At 46.2% G+C, this 21,416-nt stretch overlaps 2 protein-coding genes across 3 annotated transcripts in view; both read left to right on the forward strand.

The window, feature by feature from the left end:
• The window catches only part of POFUT1 (protein O-fucosyltransferase 1), a 45,517-nt gene that overhangs the window by 5,357 nt on the left and 18,744 nt on the right, over window positions 1-21,416 (forward strand). For both annotated transcript variants that reach the window (XM_074406389.1, XM_003932073.4), the window contains exons 3-6: window positions 2,617-2,799; window positions 3,853-3,965; window positions 15,941-16,133; window positions 18,350-18,592. In XM_074406389.1, the coding sequence (XP_074262490.1) occupies window positions 2,617-2,799; window positions 3,853-3,965; window positions 15,941-16,133; window positions 18,350-18,592 (732 nt within the window). The remainder of the gene's footprint in view (window positions 1-2,616; window positions 2,800-3,852; window positions 3,966-15,940; window positions 16,134-18,349; window positions 18,593-21,416) is intronic.
• KIF3B (kinesin family member 3B) overlaps window positions 18,505-21,416 on the forward strand; it is a 97,292-nt gene continuing 94,380 nt past the window's right edge. The window contains exon 1 of the mRNA XM_074406388.1: window positions 18,505-18,592. The gene's annotated coding sequence lies outside the window, so the exon portion shown is untranslated. The remainder of the gene's footprint in view (window positions 18,593-21,416) is intronic.

The raw sequence follows: 21,416 nt of genomic DNA on the forward strand, positions 1-21,416 counted from the left end.
CAGCCTGGACAACACGGTGAAACCCCATCTCTACTAAAAATATAAAAGTTAGCTGGGTGTGGTGGTGCGTGCCTGTAATCCCAGCTCCTCAGAAGGCTGAGGCAGGAAAATCACTTGAACCCAGGAGGCAGAGGTTGCAGTGAGCAGAGATCAGCCACTACACTCCAGCCTGGGTGACAGAGCAAGATTCCATCTCAAAAAATGAAAAAGACAAAGATGAATGCAACCACCAACCATGTGCCCACTATTAGAGTCATAATCATTAATACTTTCTCATCTTTGTTTCCTCTTCTCTTTTTATTAATCAAATAAATAAAGCATTACAGATAAAGTTAGTAAAAGATGAAGTCACTTTTTGGCCCCTGGGGCTAGTCCTGGTCCCTGAAGAATTATTGTGGATGTAGTGTATTTGGTGCGCCTCCTTTAAAGTTTCTTCCTATACTTTCACTGTGGCACTGAGCATCCTGGTACCCATCTCCAGGTCCAAAGTAGAAGAACTTCTCTACTATGCTGTAATTCTGTACTTCTGTACAGCATATAGTTAGGAGAAAAAGGTAATTTTTTTTTTTTTGAGGCACAGTCTCGCTCTGTCACCAGGCTGGAATGCAGTGGTGCGATTTCAGCTTACTGCAGCCTCTGCCTCCTGGGTTCAAGCAGTTCTCCTGCTTTAGCCTCCAGAGTAGCTGGGACTGCATGTGTGCACCACCATGCCCAGCTAATTTTTGTGTTTTTAGTAGAGACGGGGTTTCACCATGTTGCCCAGGGTGGTCTCAGTCTCTTGACCTTGTGATCCGCCTGCCCCAACCTCCCAAAGTGCTGGGATTACAGGCATGAGCCACCATGACCACCACCATTTTTGAGAGTCTCACTCTGTGGCCCAGGCTAGAGTACAGTGACACAATAATCATACTTCACTGAAGCCTCAACCTCTTGGATGCAAGGAATCCTTCTACTTCAGCCTTCCTAGTAGCTGGGACTACAGGTATGTGTCACCACGCCCAGCTAATTTTTTAATTTTTTTGTAGAGACAGGCTCTCGCTATGTTGTCTAGGCTAGTCTTGAACTCCTGGCCTCAAGTGATCCTTCTGCCTCGGCCTCCCAAAGTGCAGAGATTACAGACATGAGTTACCATACCTGGTCAAAAGGAGCATTTTAAATTCTATTAGGTACTCATCAATTGCATCCCAAAGTGGTTGCTCCAAAATGTAGACTTCTACTACCAGCCATGTACAAGAGTGCCCATTTCCCCACAAGTTAAGCTTTTCAGTTTTTGCTGGTCTCATGAGTGAGAAGTAACTGATACCTTGTTATAATTGTAATTTGCTTTTTCCTGATTACTAGTGAGGTTATATGTCTTCTGAGTGTGCTTGCTATTTGGGTCTCCTTCGTTGTGAGTTGTTTACCCCTAACCTTTGCCCATATTTTCTCTTGGCATCATTTATCTTTTTTTGATATCAGCAGGGTTTTTTGTTTTTTTTTTTTTTTGAGACGGAGTTTTTTGCTCTTGTTACCCAGGCTGGAGTGCAATGGCGCGATCTCGGCTCACCTCAACCTCCGCCTCCTGGGTTCAGGCAATTCTCCTGCCTCAGCCTCCTGAGTAGCTGGGATTACAGGCACACGCCACCATGCCCAGCTAATTTTTTGTATTTTTAGTAGAGACAGGGTTTCACCAGGTTGACCAGGATGGTCTCGATCTCTCGACCTCGTGATCCACCCGCCTCGGCCTCCCAAAGTGCTGGGATTACAGGCTTGAGCCACCGCGCCCGGCCTGTTTTTTTTTTTTTTAAACACAAATATTGTTTTAAAAAAAAAAAATGCTGATACTGTTTGTTCTTTAGCTTGCATACTCTCCTCTTAGCCTATCTCTATCTATCCTAACCTTGGTGTCTTTTGATGGAAACTTTTCATTGTCGTGTTGTCTGAACTGTCTTGGTCTTGGAGTGGTGTTTTTTTTTTTTTTTTTTGAGATGGAGTTTCTCTCTGTCATCTAGGCTAGAGTGCAATGGCACAATCTTGGCTCACCGCAACCTCTGCCTCCTGGGTTCAAGCGATTCTCCTGCCTCAGCCTCCCAAATAGCTGGGACTACAGATGCTCACTACTACACCCAGCTAATTTTTTTGTATTTTTAGTAGGGACAGGGATTTACCATGTTGGCCAGGCTGGTCTCGAACTCCTGACCTCAAGTGATCTACCCACCTTGGCCTCCCAAAGTGCTGGGGGGATTATAGGTGTGAGCCACCGCGGCTGGCCTTGCATGTATTTTGTTTTTTGTTTTTTGAGACAGAGTCTCACTGTGTCGCCCAGGCTGGAGTGCAGTGACGCAATATTGGCTCACTGGAACCTCTGGCCCCCAGGTTCAAGCAGTCTCCTGCCTCAGCCTCTTGAGTAGCTGGGGTGCCTGCCACCATACCTGGCTAATGTTTTTGTATTTTTAGTAGAGACAGGGTTTCACCATCTTGGCCAGGCTGGTCTTGAACTCCTGACCTTGTGATACACCCAAAGTGCTGGGATTACAGGCTGGAGCCACTGTGCCCGGCGAGTGTATTGTTTTAATAAATGTCTAAAGTAGCCATTGGGACACTGAGGCGGGATCTCTGCTTCTCCTTTTCCTGTAGCTCCATGTGTCCTACCAGAAGTACTTCAAGCTGGAGCCCCTCCAAGCTTACCATAGAGTCATCAGCCTGGAGGATTTCATGGAGAAGCTGGCACCCACCCACTGGCCCCCTGAGAAGCGGGTGGCATACTGCTTTGAGGTGGCAGCCCAGCGAAGCCCAGATAAGAAGACATGCCCCATGAAGGTGGGTCCTGTGGGTTCGGGGGCCCTTTCTTTCTGTTCCATGTCCTCTGGGCCCTCAAGACTATGTCATGGCAAAATGTGGGGAAAGGCACAAGAAGGACTTAGGGTAGAAAGATGGAGATTTGTGTCCTATTTCTGGTATTTGTTAGCAGAGCAGCATCACCTTGGGCAGAAGACTTTGCTCATCTGAACCTTCATTTCTACCTACAAAATAGCAATGCCAGTCCCTGCTGTGTCTCACTCGTAAAGTATCATGAGGGCCAGGTGAAAGAGTGCTTGTAAACTGTAAAGTGCCATATCAGTAATAATAACTAATATTTGCATAACACTTTATGTGTCAGGTACCATGCTAAGAGCTTACAATTATCAACTCATTTAATACTCACAGTGTTCCATGAGGAAAATACTTATATCCCCACTTTATAGGATGCTGAGGACAGCACAGGGAGGGTCAGTATCTTACCCAGGATCGCACAGCAAACAAGTAGTAGAGCTGAGATTCAACCTGGCACTTTGGAAATAAGGCAACCCTCACATGTGTCTTTCGGTGTATGTGGTAAAGTCTAGGGAAAGTGGTTGGAAGAGCTATGAAATTTGAGAATGGAGACCTAGCTCACAGCCCCAACACTGCCCTTTACTTGCTGTGTAATCTTGGGCAAACATCTGACCCTCAGTGGGCCTTGGTTTCCATTTTGAAAATGAAAGCATTGAATTAGCCAATCTTGAATGTCTCTTGAAGCTCTAGTCCTTGGTTCCAAATCCAAAGTCTGCTTCTCCCCAGCCCCTCATCAGTGCTGCAGAGTCAGCAGGCTGTGACACATGAACAGGAAAGACTCCTGCTGGAAACCAGAATTGAAGCCAAGGCACTCTCCTTAGCCCCTGGCCCGGGAAGTGTAGAGTGACGTTCCTCCTAGGCCATCCTGTGAGAGTGTTTCGTGAGAGTGTTTTGGCCTGAGTCAGATCACCCAGGTTCCCCCACCTACAGTTCCTTGGTCCCATCCCCAAATGACTTTCCCTCCCCCTCAGTAAGCCTTCCACCACTCTCTTTCTGCAGGAAGGAAACCCCTTTGGCCCATTCTGGGATCAGTTTCATGTGAGTTTCAACAAGTCGGAGCTTTTTACAGGCATTTCCTTCAGTGCTTCCTACAGAGAACAATGGAGCCAGAGGTACTTGGAGGGGTAGCGTTGCTGGGTTTAGGGGAGGAGCCTGGAGCTCATGGGCATTCAGCACCTTCCTGGGCACTCCCCGTCTTCCCCACCCTGATGTATGAGACCAAAGGTACAGGTGCTCTGTCTGTTGAACTTGGAATCCTGTGTGATCTGTTACCATCTCCACGCCTGACACAGTGGAACGTTGACCTGCCATGGGGTTGAGAAAGAGTTTTATCAGTTGATAAGGAATGTCATAAAAAGAACATTCGGCAGTCACATGAGTCTCAATTTCCTTCTCTAGGCGTGAGAATCACTCCTGTGTTACCTTACTCTTCACAAGGTGAAATTGGAAGCAGCTTCTACAGAACAGTTTCAGGTGCAGACTGAGAAATGATGTCATTCTGATAATTACTGGATGTGTTTATTAATTGCACTCCATTAGGCCCTGTTTAAAAAAAAAATAGGTTAGCAGGGCATGGGCACAGGCCATGAAACATTTATAGGGCATCTGTCATGTGTGAGACATAATGCTCAGAGGCCAATGGTGGTGTGTAAAAATGAGGATGACCTGGCCCTGGTTTTCTAGAAGCTATGGTCTCATAATGACAATAATCTACGTAGTGTACTTGTCCTTAATGCTGTAGCATGGCAGGAAAGATCGTGCCCTTAGAAAATAGACATTGGTTAGGAGATGCAAGGAACACATTAATTCATGTGTGGTCATAGCACTTGGCGTTTAATAGGCCAAAGGTAAGCAGATGTAGAGAAATGAGGCTCACACCTGTAATCGCAACACTTTGGGAGACCAAGGTGGGTAGATCACTTGAGCCTAAGAGATCAAGGCTGCAGTGAGCCATGATCGCACCACTGCACTCCAGCAAGGGTGACAGAGCAAGGGCCTGTCTCAACAAAACAAAACAAAAACAAATAAAACAAGCACATTCCAAGGAGTGAGACAGTCCTGAGCCCTGAGCCAGCGCTGATGGTACCTGCCTTGTAGTACATGAAGTGCATGTCACACAGTAAGCAACCAGCCGGTGTTGGCTGTCACTATTATTGCTCACAAGCTTTATTTTATTTAAGCCTTTGAGATAGTTCGTGAAATGGGTATTATTATTAATTTCCATTTTACATGTGAGAAAACTGTGCCCAGCGAAGTTAAATAACTTCCCAAGTTCATTGAGCTGTTGAGTGGACAGCTGGGATCTGTTAGTAAATCCTTAATGAATAGTAACAGCTAAGATTCATGCCAGGTAGGTGGCTCACACCTGTAATCCCAGCACTTTGGAAGGCCGAGGTGAGCAGATAACAAGGTCAGGAGTTCGAGACCAACCTGACCAACGTGGTGAAACCCTGTCTCTACTAAAAATACAAAATTAGCCAGGTGCGGTGGAAGGTCCCAGCTGCTCGAGAGGCTGAGGCAGGAGAATCACTTGAACCCAGGAGGTGCAGGTTGCAGTGAGCCAAAACTGTGCCACTGCACTCCAGCCTGGACAATAGAACGAGACTCTGTCTCAAAAAAAAAAAAAAAAAATTCATTTAGTGCCTTCTATGTGCCAGACACTGATCTAAGTATTCACAGGTATTGACTCACTTAATCTTTCCCTGAGTCTGTGGGTTGTTACTTCAGTCTATGCTTTTCACTTAGATAAATTGAATTAGAAAGGAGTTAGATCCCTTGCCCAAGGTCATGAAACTTGAAGTTGTAGAGCTTGGTTTTGAACCCAGGAAGTCCAAATTCAAAGCACCAGTTATTTTATATATTTATATTTTTAAACAGGGTCTTGCTTGTCTCCCAGGCTGGAGTACAGTAGTATGATTGTAGCTCACTGTAACCTCAAATTCCTGCACTCAAGCAATCCTCCCCACTCAGCCTCTCAAGGAGCTGGGACTGCAGGCATGTGCCACCACACCTGACTAATTTTTTTGTTTTGTTTTGTAGAGATGGGGTCTTGCTGTGTTGCCCAGGCTAGTCTTAAATTCCTGGCCTCTGGGCGCAGTGGCTCACGCCTGTAATCCCAACACTTTGGGAGGCCAAGGCGGCCGGATCACGAAGTCAAGACCATCCTGGCCAACATGGTGAAACCCGGTCTCTACCAAAAAATACAAAAATTAGCTGGGCGTGGTGGTGCACACCTGTAGTCCCAGCTGCTTGGAAGGCTGAGGCAGGAGAATCACTTGAACCCGGGAGGCGGAGGTTGCAGTGTGCTGAGATTGCACCACTGCATTCCAACCTGGCGACAAAGTGAGACTCCATCTTAAAAAAAAAACAAAAAACTCCTGGCCTCAAGTCATCCTCCCACCTGAGCCTCCCAAAGTGCTGAGATTACAGGCATGAGCCACTGCGCCCAGTCCCAAAGCACCTGTTCTTAATCACCATGGATTAAATAGCTGTGCCCTTAACAGCTGCCATTTCCTTTCTGGGACTTACCTTTGGATCTAGTTCATGTGCTACTGAGGATCCTGTCATGGCAGATTTAAATCTTCCTCATTGTTGATCCCAGAAAGCACACTCCATTTGTCTGCCCGCATGATTCTCCCCTATTCACCTCCATATGACCTGGAGCTATTGCCAGAAGGCAGACCTGCCCTCAAAGGATGGAGATTTGCCCCTATAGACAATATGCCAGGGAAAAAAAAATGCCACCAACTTTAAAAGCAACTCCAAAAGCAAATTCAAAAAAGCCAGAAAAAGCACACAATCCTAGTAGGAAGAGAAAGGACAATGGGGGGGAGGGTTGCTGAAACACTTGTTTATTACCCCATAGCTTTGTTTGAGTTCATTGAGTTGTAAGAATTACATGAGGGTTTGAGGAAGTCTGTGCCTTACAGCCAAGGTTTTGGGAAAGAAAAATGAGTAGGGAAGATGAGGTCCCTGGAGAGAGTTTGAGGGAGTTACAATCTCTGGGCAGCTGCCCTCCTTCCTTCAACACATATGTAAGAAACACTTCCTCAGTGTTAAGGTTTGGTCTGGATGCAGGGGATACAGGCAAGAATAAGCCAGATAAGGTCGTTGCCCCAGTGGAACTCATAGTCTGACGGGGGAGATAGTGAATAAACTTTTACATTGGATAGTTCCAGAGTGACATGGTTCTTAGAAGGATGTAAACAGGTGGTATATGATTGGCAGGGCTAAGACCAGAAGGATGAGAAGGAGCCAACCTTGTCAGATTTGGAGGGAGAGTAGTTCACGGCAGGAAGTCAGGAGCAAAGACCCTGAGGCGGGAACAAACTTGGTATAGTCAAGGGGCAGAAAGAAGGCAATGTGGCTGGTGTGGAGTGAGAGGAGAATGGTAAGATGTTGTTCTTATCTGTTGTTGCATAATAAATCATTGCAATACTTAGTAGCATAACAACAATTTATTATTATTTCTCATGGGACTGTGGGTTAACTGGGCTTAGCTGGGTAATTCTTTTGGGTTTTCATTTTTCCATCTTCTATATGGAATCCCTGCTGTATAATGTTTAAATTCAGGTCAAACATCTTATTTCTTGGAATGAATTATCTTTATTTTTGCAATGAATAGCCTCAGATTGGGTGGGAGATTTCTTTTTTTTTGGAGATGGGGTCTCACTCTGTTACCCAAGTTGGATTGCAGTGGCTCCATCAAAGCTCCCTGTAGCCTCAACCTCCCATATCCAAGTTTTCCTCCCACCTCAACTCCCCAAGTAGCTGGGACCACAGACACACACCATACCTATCTAATTTTATTTTTTTGTGTAGACAGGGTCTTGTCTTCTTGCCGAAGCTGGTCTTAAACTCCTGGGTTGAAGTGATCCTCCTGCCTCGGCCTCCCAAAGTACTGGATTACAAATGTGAGCCACTGTGCCTGGCCTAGAGATTTCTTTTTTAATAAAGAAGAAAAATTTACATGTAATTAATTACTCCTCCCAAAAAAAATTAACATTTGATGTGTATACTTGCATCCTCCACACATTTTTATACACACACACACACACACACACACACACACACCCTTACACATATTAGCTTAAAATGAAATCAGTGTATATATATATATATATAGTAATCAAGTAATTAAGTAATCAAGTAATTAATTTCTCTTTTTGGTTGGGCACAGTGGCCCATGCCTGTAATCCCAACACTTCTGGAGGCCAAGGCAGGAGGATCACTTGAGGCTATCCTGGTCAATATACCAAGACCTTGTCCCTGCAAAAGAAAAATTTAAAAATTAGCCAGGCATGGTGGCATGCACCTGTAGTCCCAGCTACTGGGGATGCTGAGGCAGGAGGATTGCTTGAACCCAGGAGTTTGAGGCTGCAGTGAGCAATGATTATGCCATTGAATTCCAGCCTGGATGACAGAGTGAGACCCTGTTTTAAAAAAGGAACACCCCGGCTGGGCGCAGTGGCTCATGTCTGTAATCCCAGCTGTTTGGGAGGCCATGGCAGTTGGATCATGAGATCAGGTATTTGAGACCAGCCTGGCAAACATGATGAAACTCTGTGTCTACTAAAAATGTAAAAAATTAGCCAGGTGTGGCAGCATACACCTGTAATCCCAGCTGCTTAGGAGGTTGAGGCCTGAGAATGGCTTGAACCTGGGAGGTGAAGGTTGCAATGAGCCAAGATTCTACCACTGCATTCCAGCCTGGGCAGCAGAGCAAGACTCTGTCTCAGAAAAAAAAAAAGGCTTGACTGAGCTACATGTCCAGGAAGTCCCCCTCAAGTCTGGCAGGTGATGTTGCTATCATCTGGGAACCAAGTTAGGGCCTCCAACAAGCATGTATACACATGACCTCTCCATGTGGCTTGGGCTTCTTACAGCATGGCACCTGTGTTCTGAGAGGGAGTATCCAGGGACTGAGTGTCCCAAGAGACAGAAAATAGAAATTGCGGGCTCCCTAACCACTGAGCCTGGAAACCAGCACAGTGTCACTTCTGTCAGGTGCTACTGGGAGGGGGCAGAGCCCACCGAATGGGAAGAGCTTCAAAGACTGGATGATCATTTTTAATTTGCAACACAGGAAAGGAGATCAGAGAGGCGGACAGGGGTCAAACCATGCAGGTTTGTAGGCCCTGTGGATGATTGGTAGGGCTGAATTGGAATATGTATGAACATTTAACATTAAACATTTCTTAAGATACAGGATACTTCCTTGCTGTGCAAATTTGTCCTGGGATGAAGAGAAGAATGGAATTGGAGAGTGAAGCTCTTCCTGGGCTTACTCTGCATTTAAGCAACAACTTCCCTTCTCTGGTCTCAATGTCCTGTCTGTAAAATGAAAGGGATGGGCAAGAGAGTGGTTTTGAAACTATCTTCAGAGTTTTCAAGAAGTGCTTGTCAGGTGTGGTGGCTCACATCTGTAATCCTAAGGGATTACAGGGAGGCTGAGGCAGGTGATTGCTTGAGCCCAGGAGTTCAAGACCAGCCTAGGCAACATAGGGAGACCCCATCTCTACAAAAAATAGAAAACATGAGCCAGGCATGGTGGCACACATCTGTAGTTCCAGTTACTTGGGAGGCTGAGGTAGGAGGATTAGTTGAGCCTGGGAGGTCAAGGCTGCAGTGAGCCATGATCTGTCCACCTCACTACAGCCTGGGCAACAGACTGAGACCCTGTCTGAAAAAAATAAAAAGTGCCCGTAGAGCCTTTATGGGGGGCAGCAGTAGGGGACCAAGTTGCAGGGGCTCAATTCCTCCTCCCTATCACCTTCAACCGATGACCCTCAAATCTATCAGGGATCCAAATTAGGCAAAAGAAGTTTGTAGGCCACAAGTCTAGGTGTATCAGACTACAGTTAGGCTACAGGTGGCAGAAAGCCCCAAATAAGAGCAGATTGACACGGTTTATTGTTTTCTTAAGTAAAAGAACTAGGTATGCAGTCCAGGGCTTGATGGCAGCTCCACAGTGTCATTAAGAATCAGGCTGGAGGCCCGGCGCGGTGGCTCAAGCCTGTAATCCCAGCACTTTGGGAGGCCGAGGCGGGTGGATCACGAGGTCAAGAGATCGAGACCATCCTGGTCAACATGGTGAAACCCCGTCTCTACTAAAAATACAAAAAATTAGCTGGGCATGGTGGCGTGTGCCTGTAATCCCAGCTACTCAGGAGGCTGAGGCAGGAGAATTGCCTGAACCCAGGAGGCGGAGGTTGCGGTGAGCCGAGATCGCGCCATTGCACTCAAGCCTGGGTAACAAGAGTGAAACTCCGTCTCAAAAAAAAAAAAAAAAAAAAGAATCAGGCTGGGCACAGTGGCTCATACCTGTAATCCCAGCACTTTGGGAGGCAGAGGCAGGCAGATCCCTTGAGGTCAGGAGTTCAAGACCAGCCTGGCCAACATGGTGAAACCCTGTTTTTACCAAAAATACAAAAAAAAAAAAAAAAAAAGTTAGCTGGTGTGGTGGCATGTGCCTGTAATCCCAGCTACTCAGGAGGCTAAGGTAGGAGAATTGCTTGAACCTGGGAGGCAGGGGTTGCAGTGAGCTCTGCACTCCAGCCTGGGAAACAGAGTGAGACTTCATCTCCAAAAAAAAAAAAAAAAAAAAAAAAAAAATCATGCTTCCATCTCTTCGTTCAGCCATCCAGTATTAGCTTTTGTGCCACTTCATGGGCCAAGATGGCAGATGAAGCTCCAGCCATCACATCCCAACTGGAGGGACAAAAGTTGGAAAAAGCATATCCTCCCTTTTTAAGAAGGCTTCCAAAAGTCCATTATAACCCTTCTGCTTACATCTCATTAGCTATCACATGAGCCATACCTAGCTGCAAGAAGTACTTAGAAATGTCTTACTTCCCTCGCCCTCCACCCCAGGGTATGTTTGGCTGGTAAGAAATGTCTTTATTTTAGGCTGCCATGTATCCAGCTGAAAACTGGGTTCTAGGGGAAGAGAATAAGAGGTATTTCTTCTTTACCACATGATTTCTGAGGATCCTTCCAGCTCTGCTAGTTCCGAGCCTGTCAATAGCCTGGCATAGCTCTTAATTCAGCTGACACGTTCTGCACGTTGACTGTCGGGAGGCAACGGGCCATTGTGCCGAACCATTCTCATGTATAATGGTCCAGGTATTTGAGTGCAGGGCTCGTCATTCTTCCAGGCTGCCACCTCCCTGTCGGAACCAGAATGAGACCAGAAGAGTGAGAGGGAGCCAGCCATGCAAAGAGCTGAAGGGATGTCAAGAACAAGGCCCTGCCTTGTTCATGTCCCTGGGTCTTCTGCACTCAATTGGGTTCATCCACTTGTGGTCCCACAAATATACACTGGGCATATAAGTGGATTCTGTATACAGAGAAGTCCCAGTTTGTTGGGGAATCTCAGAAGCACAGGCATGGAGGGAAGAACCCCAGAGGTTCACTGGGCCTAGCAGTAGGAAAGCCAGCCCTCTTCAGGTGGATAGCTGTAGGCAAAGGGCCTGACCCAGGGTGAGCAATCACAGGGCAGGTGGAGCTGGTCAAGATTTTCCTTTCCTTGTTCCCCTCGCTTTCTTTCCAGACTGCATTGTCCTACCTCACCAAGAGTAAGTGAGCAGATCAGCCTTCGCCTCTTGCTGCTTGTTGGGTCCGAGCTGATGTTGTCCCACTGGGACAGCTCTTTGCTGGTCCAGATCCAGGTAGAGGGTACATACATTCTAAGTCTGGAATTCACTGAAGGTCAGCTGCAGGTGCTTTCCAAGAGGTTGGGGGTTTGTTGGGGGCACAGATCCTGGTTCTATCCTAATGTTCCAGCCCCCTGGGAGTTTTACTCTGCCTTTCCTTTGAAAATCCCTTGAGGTAGCATCTGTAAGGAGATTAGCTAAAGACGTGGCTCATAGTAGGTACTCAAGTAATATGAGTTCCTTCCTTCTCTAACTTCTGACAGCCTGATCTGGTCTCTGTGGCAAGGTCTCCAAATCTTCTTCATTCATTCTAAAAATATTTTATCATGCCTACCATGTGATAAGACCTGTGCTAGGGGCTGGGAATCAGAAGAATAAGCCACAGACACAGCTTTTGAGGTGTTCGTTGTCAGGGGTGAGGGAGATGGGAGTGAGGGGTAGTAGTTAAGAACGTAGGATCTGGAGCGCACTGCCTGGATTTAAATTCCAGCTCCACCAATTTCTAGCTGTGCAACCTTGAGCACATTACTTAACCTCTCTGTGCCTCAGTTTCCTTATCTGTAAAATGAGAATGACAGTAATACTTCCCTCACAGAGCTCTTGTGACAATCAAATGATTTAATATACATAAAGCAATTGGAGCATTGCCTGTCACATAATGAGGCCCAATAAACAATTCACAGATATGTACTTATAAACAGAAAACTGGAGTCTAGGCTGGGCATGGTGGCTCATGCCTGTAATGCCAGCACTTTGGGAGGCTGAGGCTGGTGGATCATCTGAGGTCAGGAGTTTGAGACCAGCCTAGGCAACATGGTGAAACCCCATCTCTACTAAAAATACAAAAATTAGTCAGATGTGGTGGCACACATCTGTAATCCCAGCTACTCAAGAGGCTGAGGTAAGAGAATTGCTTGAACTGGGGAGGCGGAGATTGTGGAGAGCCAAGATTGCGCCAGTGCACTCCAGCCTAGAAGACAGAGCAAGACTCCACCTCAAAAAAAAAAAAAAAAAAAAAAGAAAACTGGAGTCTAGCAAGACAAGTGTCACACAGCCTGTACCATCAAGGAACACTTTCTTGTCACTGGTCCAAGGCTTGTGTAAGTGACACAGGCCTTGGATAGTGTACAGGGTAGCAATGGCAAACAGGCTGCTTGGGTCCCCAGGCTCACCAGCTGACAGTTCCATGGGCAGGGAAGATGGCTGCAGGGCACGTCATTGTGCAGAAGGCAGCAAGAGAAGTGGGGCAGGGAACCCTCCTTAGGGAGATGAGGCTTGGGATTTGCAACTGACCTTGGAGGTATGGAAGGTGTTTGCTGAGCAAGCGGTCTGTGTTGGAGAATGAGTGGCACGTCTGTTGCAGCACTGTTGTGTGAGGGAAAGATTGGAACCACCTCACTGTCCAGCAAGAGGGAAACAGGCAGGTAAATTGCAGTTTGTACACAATGGAAAACTTTTAGAGAAGCTAATACAACCACATGATCAACATGGCCAAGTCTCTAAAACATAAAGTTGATTAAATTTGTATGTAACCTTTAACTAGGTTACATGCATTATGATGATGATGACAGCCAGAATTCTCTGAGAGCTTCCTGTGTGCCAAGGTACTGTTCTAAATGCTTTGCTTTGATTAATACATTAATCCTCTCAATGGCCCTATAAATGCATATATTAATTAGCTTGACTGTACTAATCATTTAACTACATACATGTATATTAAAATATCATATTATATATCTTAAATATATACTTTTTTTTTTTTGAGACAAGGCCTCACCCCGTCACCCTGGCTGGAGTGCAATGGCATGATCATGGCTTACTGCAGCCGTGACCTTCCAGGCTCAAGTGATTTTCCACCTAGCCTCCTAATAGCCTGTGAATAGCCTGGCACAGCTATTCACCACCACACTTGGCTAATTTTTAAATATTTTTGGATAGATGGAGTTTTGCCATGTTGCTCAGGCTGGTTTTGAACTCCTGGGCTCAAGTGATCTGCCCACGTCACCCTCCCAAAGTACTGGGATTACAGGCGTGTCCACCGTACCCAACCACAATTTTAAAAAAAGAAAAAAAAAACAGCTTTATGAGGTGGGAACTGTTATCTCTGTTATATGGACAAGGAACTAAGGCACAGAGTGGTGAAGCACCTGCCCAAGTTAGCTAGTGGCATAGTCAACATTAGAACAAGGCATTCTGGCTTAACCCACATTCATCATCATTCCACTCCATAGAAAGCACTCAGAAGACTGCTCCCCTCCTTTTTGATACCTATGGTAAAAGTGTAATCATATATTAAAACACATTACATTACCCTCTGGAAAGTATGATGGCAGGATGAGCTCAGATTTAGGTGTGTGTGTGGTTTTTTTTTTAACCTGAAACAAAGCAAAATTAGTATCTGCTAATTCGGGTCATGGGTATATAAATTATTAAATTATTTTCTGAATTTGCCTGGTACATTTGCATGCAGTTGTAAGAAATAAGACGGCAAGCTCCCATGTACCCTTTACCCAATTTCCCTAATGGTAACATTTTGCAAAACTATAGTGCAGTATCACAAGCAGGATATTGACATTGATACAATTTACCCATGTTACGTAGTGGCAGTTTTCTTGTACTTCTGTGTGTGTGTGTGTGTGTGTGTGTGTATTTAGTTCTGTGCAGTTTTATCATGTGTGGGTTTCTGTCTCCACTACCATAGTTGTTAAGACACTGAACGGTTCCATTATCACAAGGATCCTTGTGTTGCTGGTTTATAACCACACCCACCTCCCTAAACACATACACACCATTCCTAACCTCTGCCAACCATTAATCTCTTCTCCATTTCTGTTCTCTTCTCCATGTTATTGTTTTAAAATGTTTATATAAATGGAACCATACAATATATAACCTTTGAGATTTCCCACCCTCCCCAACCCAAGGATAATTCTCTTGACATCATTCAAATTGTTGCCTTTGTTGATAGTGTGTTCCTTTTTGGGGGGGTTCATATTCCATGATATAGATGCACCACAGTTTGTTTAACCATTTATTTGTTGAGTGACACCTGAGTTTCCAGTTGGGGGCTCTTATGAATAAAGCTGCTAGGGACATTTGTGTATATGCTTGTGTGAACATAAGTTTTCCTTTTCTTGGATGAATGTCTAAGAGTACAGTTGCTGGGTCATGTGGTAATTGCAGGCCTAACTGCCTAACTGTTTTCCGGAATGGCTGTTCCCATTTCATACTTTTAAGGAAAGGATTTTGGCTGGCAGAAGGTACTTCCCCTTCTCCAGGTGGAGGGAAGAAGTATACAGAGATCTAGAACTTGAAAGTGCATTGTGAACATGGCACAGCAAGGTGTTTCATGTTGCTGAGAGGTAGTCTGGGTTTAGCCGATGAGGGAACACAAGTTTGCTCCTCATTTGTTCAGTCAAGAAATATTGAGCGGGCGCAGTGGCTCACACCTGTAATCCTAACGCTGGGAAGCCAAGGTGGGCGGATCACTTGAGTCCAGGAGTTCGATACCAGCCTAGGCAACATGGCGAAACCCCATCTCTACAAAAAAATACCTGACTGGGCCTGGTGGCAAATACCTGTAGTTCCAGCTACGCAGGAGGCTGAAGTGGGAGGGTCTTTTCTTGAGCCAGGAAGCGGATGTTGCAGTGAGCTGAGATCACGCCACTGCACTCCAGCCTGGGTGACAGCAAGACCCTGTATCAAAAAAGAAAAAGAAAAGAAAAGTATTGACCAAGCTCTTGGGCGTGCCAGACACTATTCTACACACACTGGAGCCACTGCCTTCCCGCAGAAAAGACAGATGTGAAATAAATATGAGGTGGACTGTGTGTGAAGGCGGAAGCAGGGGCTTGGAAGGTTATGACAGGGGCACCTGCAGACCTCTGCTCCCTTCCACAGGGCAGAAATCGTGCCTGTCTTGTTTTTCCCCAGGCCCCAATACATAGTAGGCAATCAATAAATGTGTTTTAAATGTTGAATGAATGATCCAAATCCAATGTCCCTGTGAGTGTGATTTGGCCGTTGCCTCTGTAAGCAGCTGCATGTCCCAGCCCTGCCATGTAGGTAAAAGGGCAAAGGCTTAGTCCAGACACCCCACCCTGGGGTGAATTACTGAATTACCACAGATTGGAAGCCACCGTGATATATAAAAGGTTGGAATGCTCTACTGTAAAGTTTTAATTGTTAAACAAGCAAAGAGGGTTGTAAATTCCGAGTGGCGGGACAGTATTGCATATTGTGCCTGTTGCCGCCGCCACCAAGGTTCCTTATCAGCCCGTTGGTATTTCACAACCTCTTGTGCTTCTTGCATGTTACAAGGGCCTCTCCGCAGGGTCTCTGGGGAATGGTGCAACACCGTCCTTTTTTCTGTGGGGGTGGCAGCCAGGCTCTCTGTGCATCCTCTGACTTCCCTCATTCCATCTCCTGTCTAGATTTTCTCCGAAGGAGCATCCAGTGCTCGCCCTGCCAGGAGCCCCAGCCCAGTTCCCCGTCCTGGAAGAACACAGGCCACTGCAGAAGTACATGGTATGGTCAGACGAAATGGTGAGGACGGGAGAGGCCCAGATTCGTACCCACCTTGTCCGGCCCTATGTGGGCATTCATCTGCGCATCGGCTCTGACTGGGTAACTTCCCCTTCCTCTCACTGGCTAGATTGGATGTGTCCCAGAGCAGGGCCCAGGCCTATAGGGATTGGCCCCTTGTCCTAGTCAGAGCAGAGAGCTCTCACTTGGCCTGGCTTGTGGGATTGTGTCCCATCCCGCTGCAGCACACATCAAAATGTAACTCCAGAGTACCTGCCAGCCAGCTCTCATTTTAGCAGCTGCTGTTTTTATTCTCATTTTACAGATGGATAAACTGAGAAATTGAGCCAGACCCCAGGTCAGACAGCAAGCCGTAAAGAGGCCACAGTCCAGGAGCCCTCTGTCCTAGCTCAGTGTCTGGCTAGTAGACTCTGTGTTGAAAAACCAACTATGGAGATGAGGCATGGGTCCCAAGAAATGAAGATGTTTCCAGAATTTGGAGGCTGTTTAAATGTGCAGAATCCTCATATTCCAATGGAGTTTTCACCTCTGTGTGAAAATAACAGAATCAATGTAGACGGTTACCTTAATTTACTTAAGAAGATACATAGATAGAAGATATATAGATATGTTAGAAATGCTCATTGCAGAAATCTTGAAAAATAGTAAAATTAAAATTCACTCATAGTCAATTGATGAGGTAATCTTATTTTTACCCACTAAACTCTCCCCTTCTCCCCCACCCCTACAAAGAAAGGGAGCCAGAACCAGGATTTTTTTTTTTTTTTTTTTTTTTTTTTTTTTTCCTGAGACAATATCTTGCTCTGTCAACCAGGCTGGAGTGCAGTGGCACGATCTCTGCTCACTGCAGCCTTCCAGACCCAGGATATTTCATGAGTGGCTCCAACCAAACATTCAAGGAATAGTACTTCCCATTTATACTTTTCTGCAACATCAAGAGATATAAGATGCTATTTTTTATAAAGCTAGCATAACACTAATACTAAACTCAGATAAGGTCAACTCAGAAAATTATAGCCTTTTCTTGCTTATAAACACAAATGCATAGCTCCTAAGTGAAATATTAACAGGTCAAACCCAATAGCATATTAGCACACAACACAAACACAGAAAATCTATCACAGGAATGTAATGAAATTGACTGTATTAACACCCAAAGAAGAAAAATCATATGATCATCTCAATAGGGGCCAAGAAAGCATTTGATAAAAGTCAACACCTATTCATGATAAAAACTTGTAACCAACCAGAAATAGAATGGACCCACCTTAACTTGATAAAGGCTATCTCTTGAAACCACAGCAGATAGCATACCTGGGGAGCTATTGGAAGTTGTTCCCACTGTAGTCAGGAATCAGATAAGGCTGCCCGTTAGCACTACCACTGTTCAGACTTGTTTGGAACTGTGGTAATGTTTGGTTGGAGCCATTAATATCCCAGATAATGCAGTAAGACCAAGAAAGGTAATTTTTGTTTCAAAAAGCCAGTGTCCCACCACCCAGAAATAGCCACCATTAACTAATTCTTTTGATACATGTTCCTCCTCTCTCAATGCTTTTTTTTTTTTTTTTTGGACACAGGGTCTTACTCCATCACCGAGACTGGAGTGCAGTGGCAAAATCACAACTCACGGCAGCCTCCACCTTCTAGGTTCAGGTGGTCCTCCCACCTCAGCCTCCTGGGTAGCTGGGACTACAGGTGCACGTCACCACACCTGGCTAATTTTTGTATTTTTTGTGGAGAGAAGGTTTCGTCATGTTGCCCAGGCTGGTCTCTAACTCCTGAGCTCAAGCCATCGGCCTGCCTCGGCCTCCCGAGATGCTGGGATTACAGGTGGGAGGCACTGCGCCTGGTCCTCAACGTTTTCTTAAAAAAAATGTAGTTAGGAAGCCAGGCATGGTGGCTCATGCCTGTAATCCCAGCACTTTGGGAGGCCTAGGCAGGTAGATCACCTGAGGTCAAGAGTTTGAGACCAGCCTGTCAACATGACAAAACCCCATCTCTACTAAAAATACAAAAATTAGCCAGGTGTGGTGGTAGATGCCTGTAGTCTCAGCTACTCAGGAGGCTGAGGCAGGAGAATTGCTTGAACCTGGGAGGCAGAGGTTGCCTCGTGTGGAGATAGTACCCCTGCACTCCAGCCTCGGTGACAGAGTGAGACTCAGTCACAAACAACAACAAAAAAATGTAGTTAGGGTCTTCCCGTATAGCCTGTCTTTTTCCACTTACCAGCTCTTGCTACCGGGGTTCCACGGTAGTTGCTGGTATTTAATAACCCTGTTCTCCGCTTCCCGTAGAAGAACGCCTGTGCCATGCTGAAGGACGGGACTGCAGGCTCGCACTTCATGGCCTCTCCACAGTGTGTGGGCTACAGCCGCAGCACAGCTTCGACTCTCACGATGACTATGTGCCTGCCTGACCTGAAGGAGATCCAGAGGGCTGTGAAGCTCTGGGTAAAGTCGCTGGATGCCCAGTCAGTCTACGTTGCTACTGATTCTGAGAGTTACGTGCCTGAGCTCCAACAGCTATTCAAAGGGAAGGTATGTATGGGCCAGGTGGGGGTGCAGCAGGAAGGGAATGAAAGGAGGAGCCAGGGTGGTCCCACTGCCCACTGCATGCTTCACAGGCTCCCCCAGAAGCCTTTTGCCTGAACCTGCTATTCCTCTTCAGTTCCTATCCCTCTTTCAAACCCTAGCTCAGAGGCTTCCTCCTCAGAGTCTTCCAGGTTCTCCTCCACTCCTGGAGCTCACATGTCCCTGTTGGGACCTTCGTGGCCCTGTATCATTTCTTCTCTTGCGGACTTTTCCGAACTGTATGAAACTGGTGTAGATATACACCTTATTTCCTCCCAGGAGCTGTGGGCTCCTTGAAGGCAGGGTCCAAGGCTGAATCACTGCTATATTCCTTGATGTCTAGGCTGGTGCTTCAGCCTTTTTGGGACTGAAACCCTGCCTTACCATCACCAGTGTCTAGGACAGTGCCTGACACTTAGTAGGCAGTCAGTTTGTTGAATGAGGATGTAGAGAGTGGGCTCTGGGGAGAGGGGTTAACAGCAAAGACTCTGGAGTCAGAGAACTTGAATTTACCCACTGTGCAGCCTTGAAGAAGTTATTTGACCTCTCTGTGCTTCTGTTTCCTCATCTATAAAATGGGATTGAATAGTACCTATCTCATAGGGCGGTTGTGTGAAGGTCAAATGTAAAGAAATTGAAACAGTTCCTGCTACAAAATAAGTGCCCAGTAAAGTTAGCTATCATCAGCAGTAGAAATTGGTGGCTGATGAATGAAGGAAAGGAGCTTTGTGCTTAGTAAATGCTTAAAGAAGCTGTGAGTAGTGAGTATTCAGTACATGAGTAAATAGTAGAATGTTCTTAGTCAGTGCTTACTGTATCAGTAAAGAGTAATATTCAGGTGATGAGTGAGTACATATTGATAAAATGACTGAATTGGCGTTAAGCATTCCATAGGACTTTGTAGAATGCTATACAGGCCTTAAGAGGCAGACACTGGATGCCGTTGGTGTTATGCCAAGGGGCTCCCCTTCTCTTTCACCCCAGACACACAGGAAGTTCCAGCGCAGAGAGGAAGTGCTAGGTCAGTGTATTCTAGTCTCCTCCCCACCCACTCAACAGAAAATCGGAGCTGGGGCTGGGCACGGTGGCACATGCCTGTAATTGCAGGCCAAGGCAGGAGAACTGATTGAGGCCAGGAGTTCCAAACCAGCCTGGCCTAACATGAGACCCCATTTCTGTTTAAAAAAAAAAAAAAAAAAAAGAGGAAAAGAAAAAGGAAGAAAAGAAAAAGAAAAATATGATTAAGAGAAAATGAGAGCTGAGAGACATCAGGGGTCATCTAACCCAAACCCTCTGTTTTATAGCTGAGTAAACCAAAGTCCCAAGAAAGGATAGAGTTTACTCAGGCAGTCCCAGAGCTAATTATAATGGGCATGACACAGAGTGGGTAAGTTTCAGAATGTGAGTGGAATTGTTTGGGGGATTTTGGCCATGATTAAACTGGTATTATTTCTTTGCTACAATCCAGATAGCAAGATGATGATTTTTGTTACATCAGAAATCTCTGTAGAACAGCAAAGCACTTTCAGCCCTAACTCTGCCCACACTGCCCCCACCTACCTACAACCCCCAACCACCTCTGTACTAAGTTGAAGCATTTGGAGAGTCCCAGGGAGTTTTTTTGTGAGTTTTTGGAGTCAATGTATCTGTTACACCTTGAACCTCTTGCCATTTTCTATTTCCTGTCCCTATGCCAGTCTTCTCATTCCTCCCAGCTCTCAACTCCCTTCTCCCTGGGTTCAGAGGCCACCCTTATCCTGAACTAAGCCTTTCTCCTCCATTAAGCTGATCCAGCGCTGAGTTGGGGTACCAGTAAATCAGATGTGGTCCTGCCCTCCAGGGCTCACATTCCAGACCCAGGAAAAGAGGCTGCAGAGAACTATAGCGTGTGCCACAAGGTGGGTTCAGGAAATTGGTAGAAAGATGGGCAGGTCCATTCATTCACCTGTCCTCTCACCAGATTTTTACTGGGACAGGCTCTATGCTGGGCCTGACCAGCAGTGGAGAGCAAAGCAATACAGCTGTAGCCCCAGTCAGGTGCAGGAGACCATGCTAATCAGAGAATCACTAAGGAGTGAAAACTGTAAGCAAAGATGTGTGTTCCCGAGTAGAGCAGCAGGGTTCTATGAGAGTGAAGAGCAGAGGACACTGGCCTAGACTGGAGGCCAGGGAGCGCTTCCCCAAGGAGGCACCACTGAAGCCGAGAAGGGAAAGAGAGAACTAGGAGCTAACCAGGTAAAGGGAGGTGTGCCCTGAACAGCACAGCACACGCAAAGGTCCTGAAGAGGCAGGAGCCTGGGTAGGGGCTGGAGTTGAAGGGATGATGGGGGAGGGATGAGAAGAGACCCAACGAGGGCCTTGTAGGCCACATTCACAATTTGTCACCCTTATCTGAAGGGCAATAGGGCATCATTAAAGGGTATTCCACTTAGAGGCCAGGAAGGACAGAGAGAAGTTATCTCGAAAAGTTTCTTCTGGCTACTCTGTGGTGAGCAGACCAGGAAAGGCAGTGAGGGACGAGGAAGAGGCTGTTGCAGTCCATCAGGGAAGAGGTTGTGATGATTGGGCCCAAGGAGTAGCAGGCCCTCGAGAGAATTGTTCACCTTTGGGGACTACCTCAGGGGTAGATTGGACAGGACGTTGGGCTTTGATTTGGGATACGTAGGAGACGCAGACATCCCACCCAGAACTGGAAGGATGCCCTCTGCTCCCCTCTCTGTTTGGTGGGGAAGCCCATCAGGCCAGGGCTTTAGGAAAAACAGAACTTGAGCTTAGCCTTAAGAATCTGGTC

The sequence above is a fragment of the Saimiri boliviensis genome, chromosome 9, assembly GCF_048565385.1.
Source record: "Saimiri boliviensis isolate mSaiBol1 chromosome 9, mSaiBol1.pri, whole genome shotgun sequence".
Lineage (NCBI taxonomy): Eukaryota > Metazoa > Chordata > Mammalia > Primates > Cebidae > Saimiri > Saimiri boliviensis.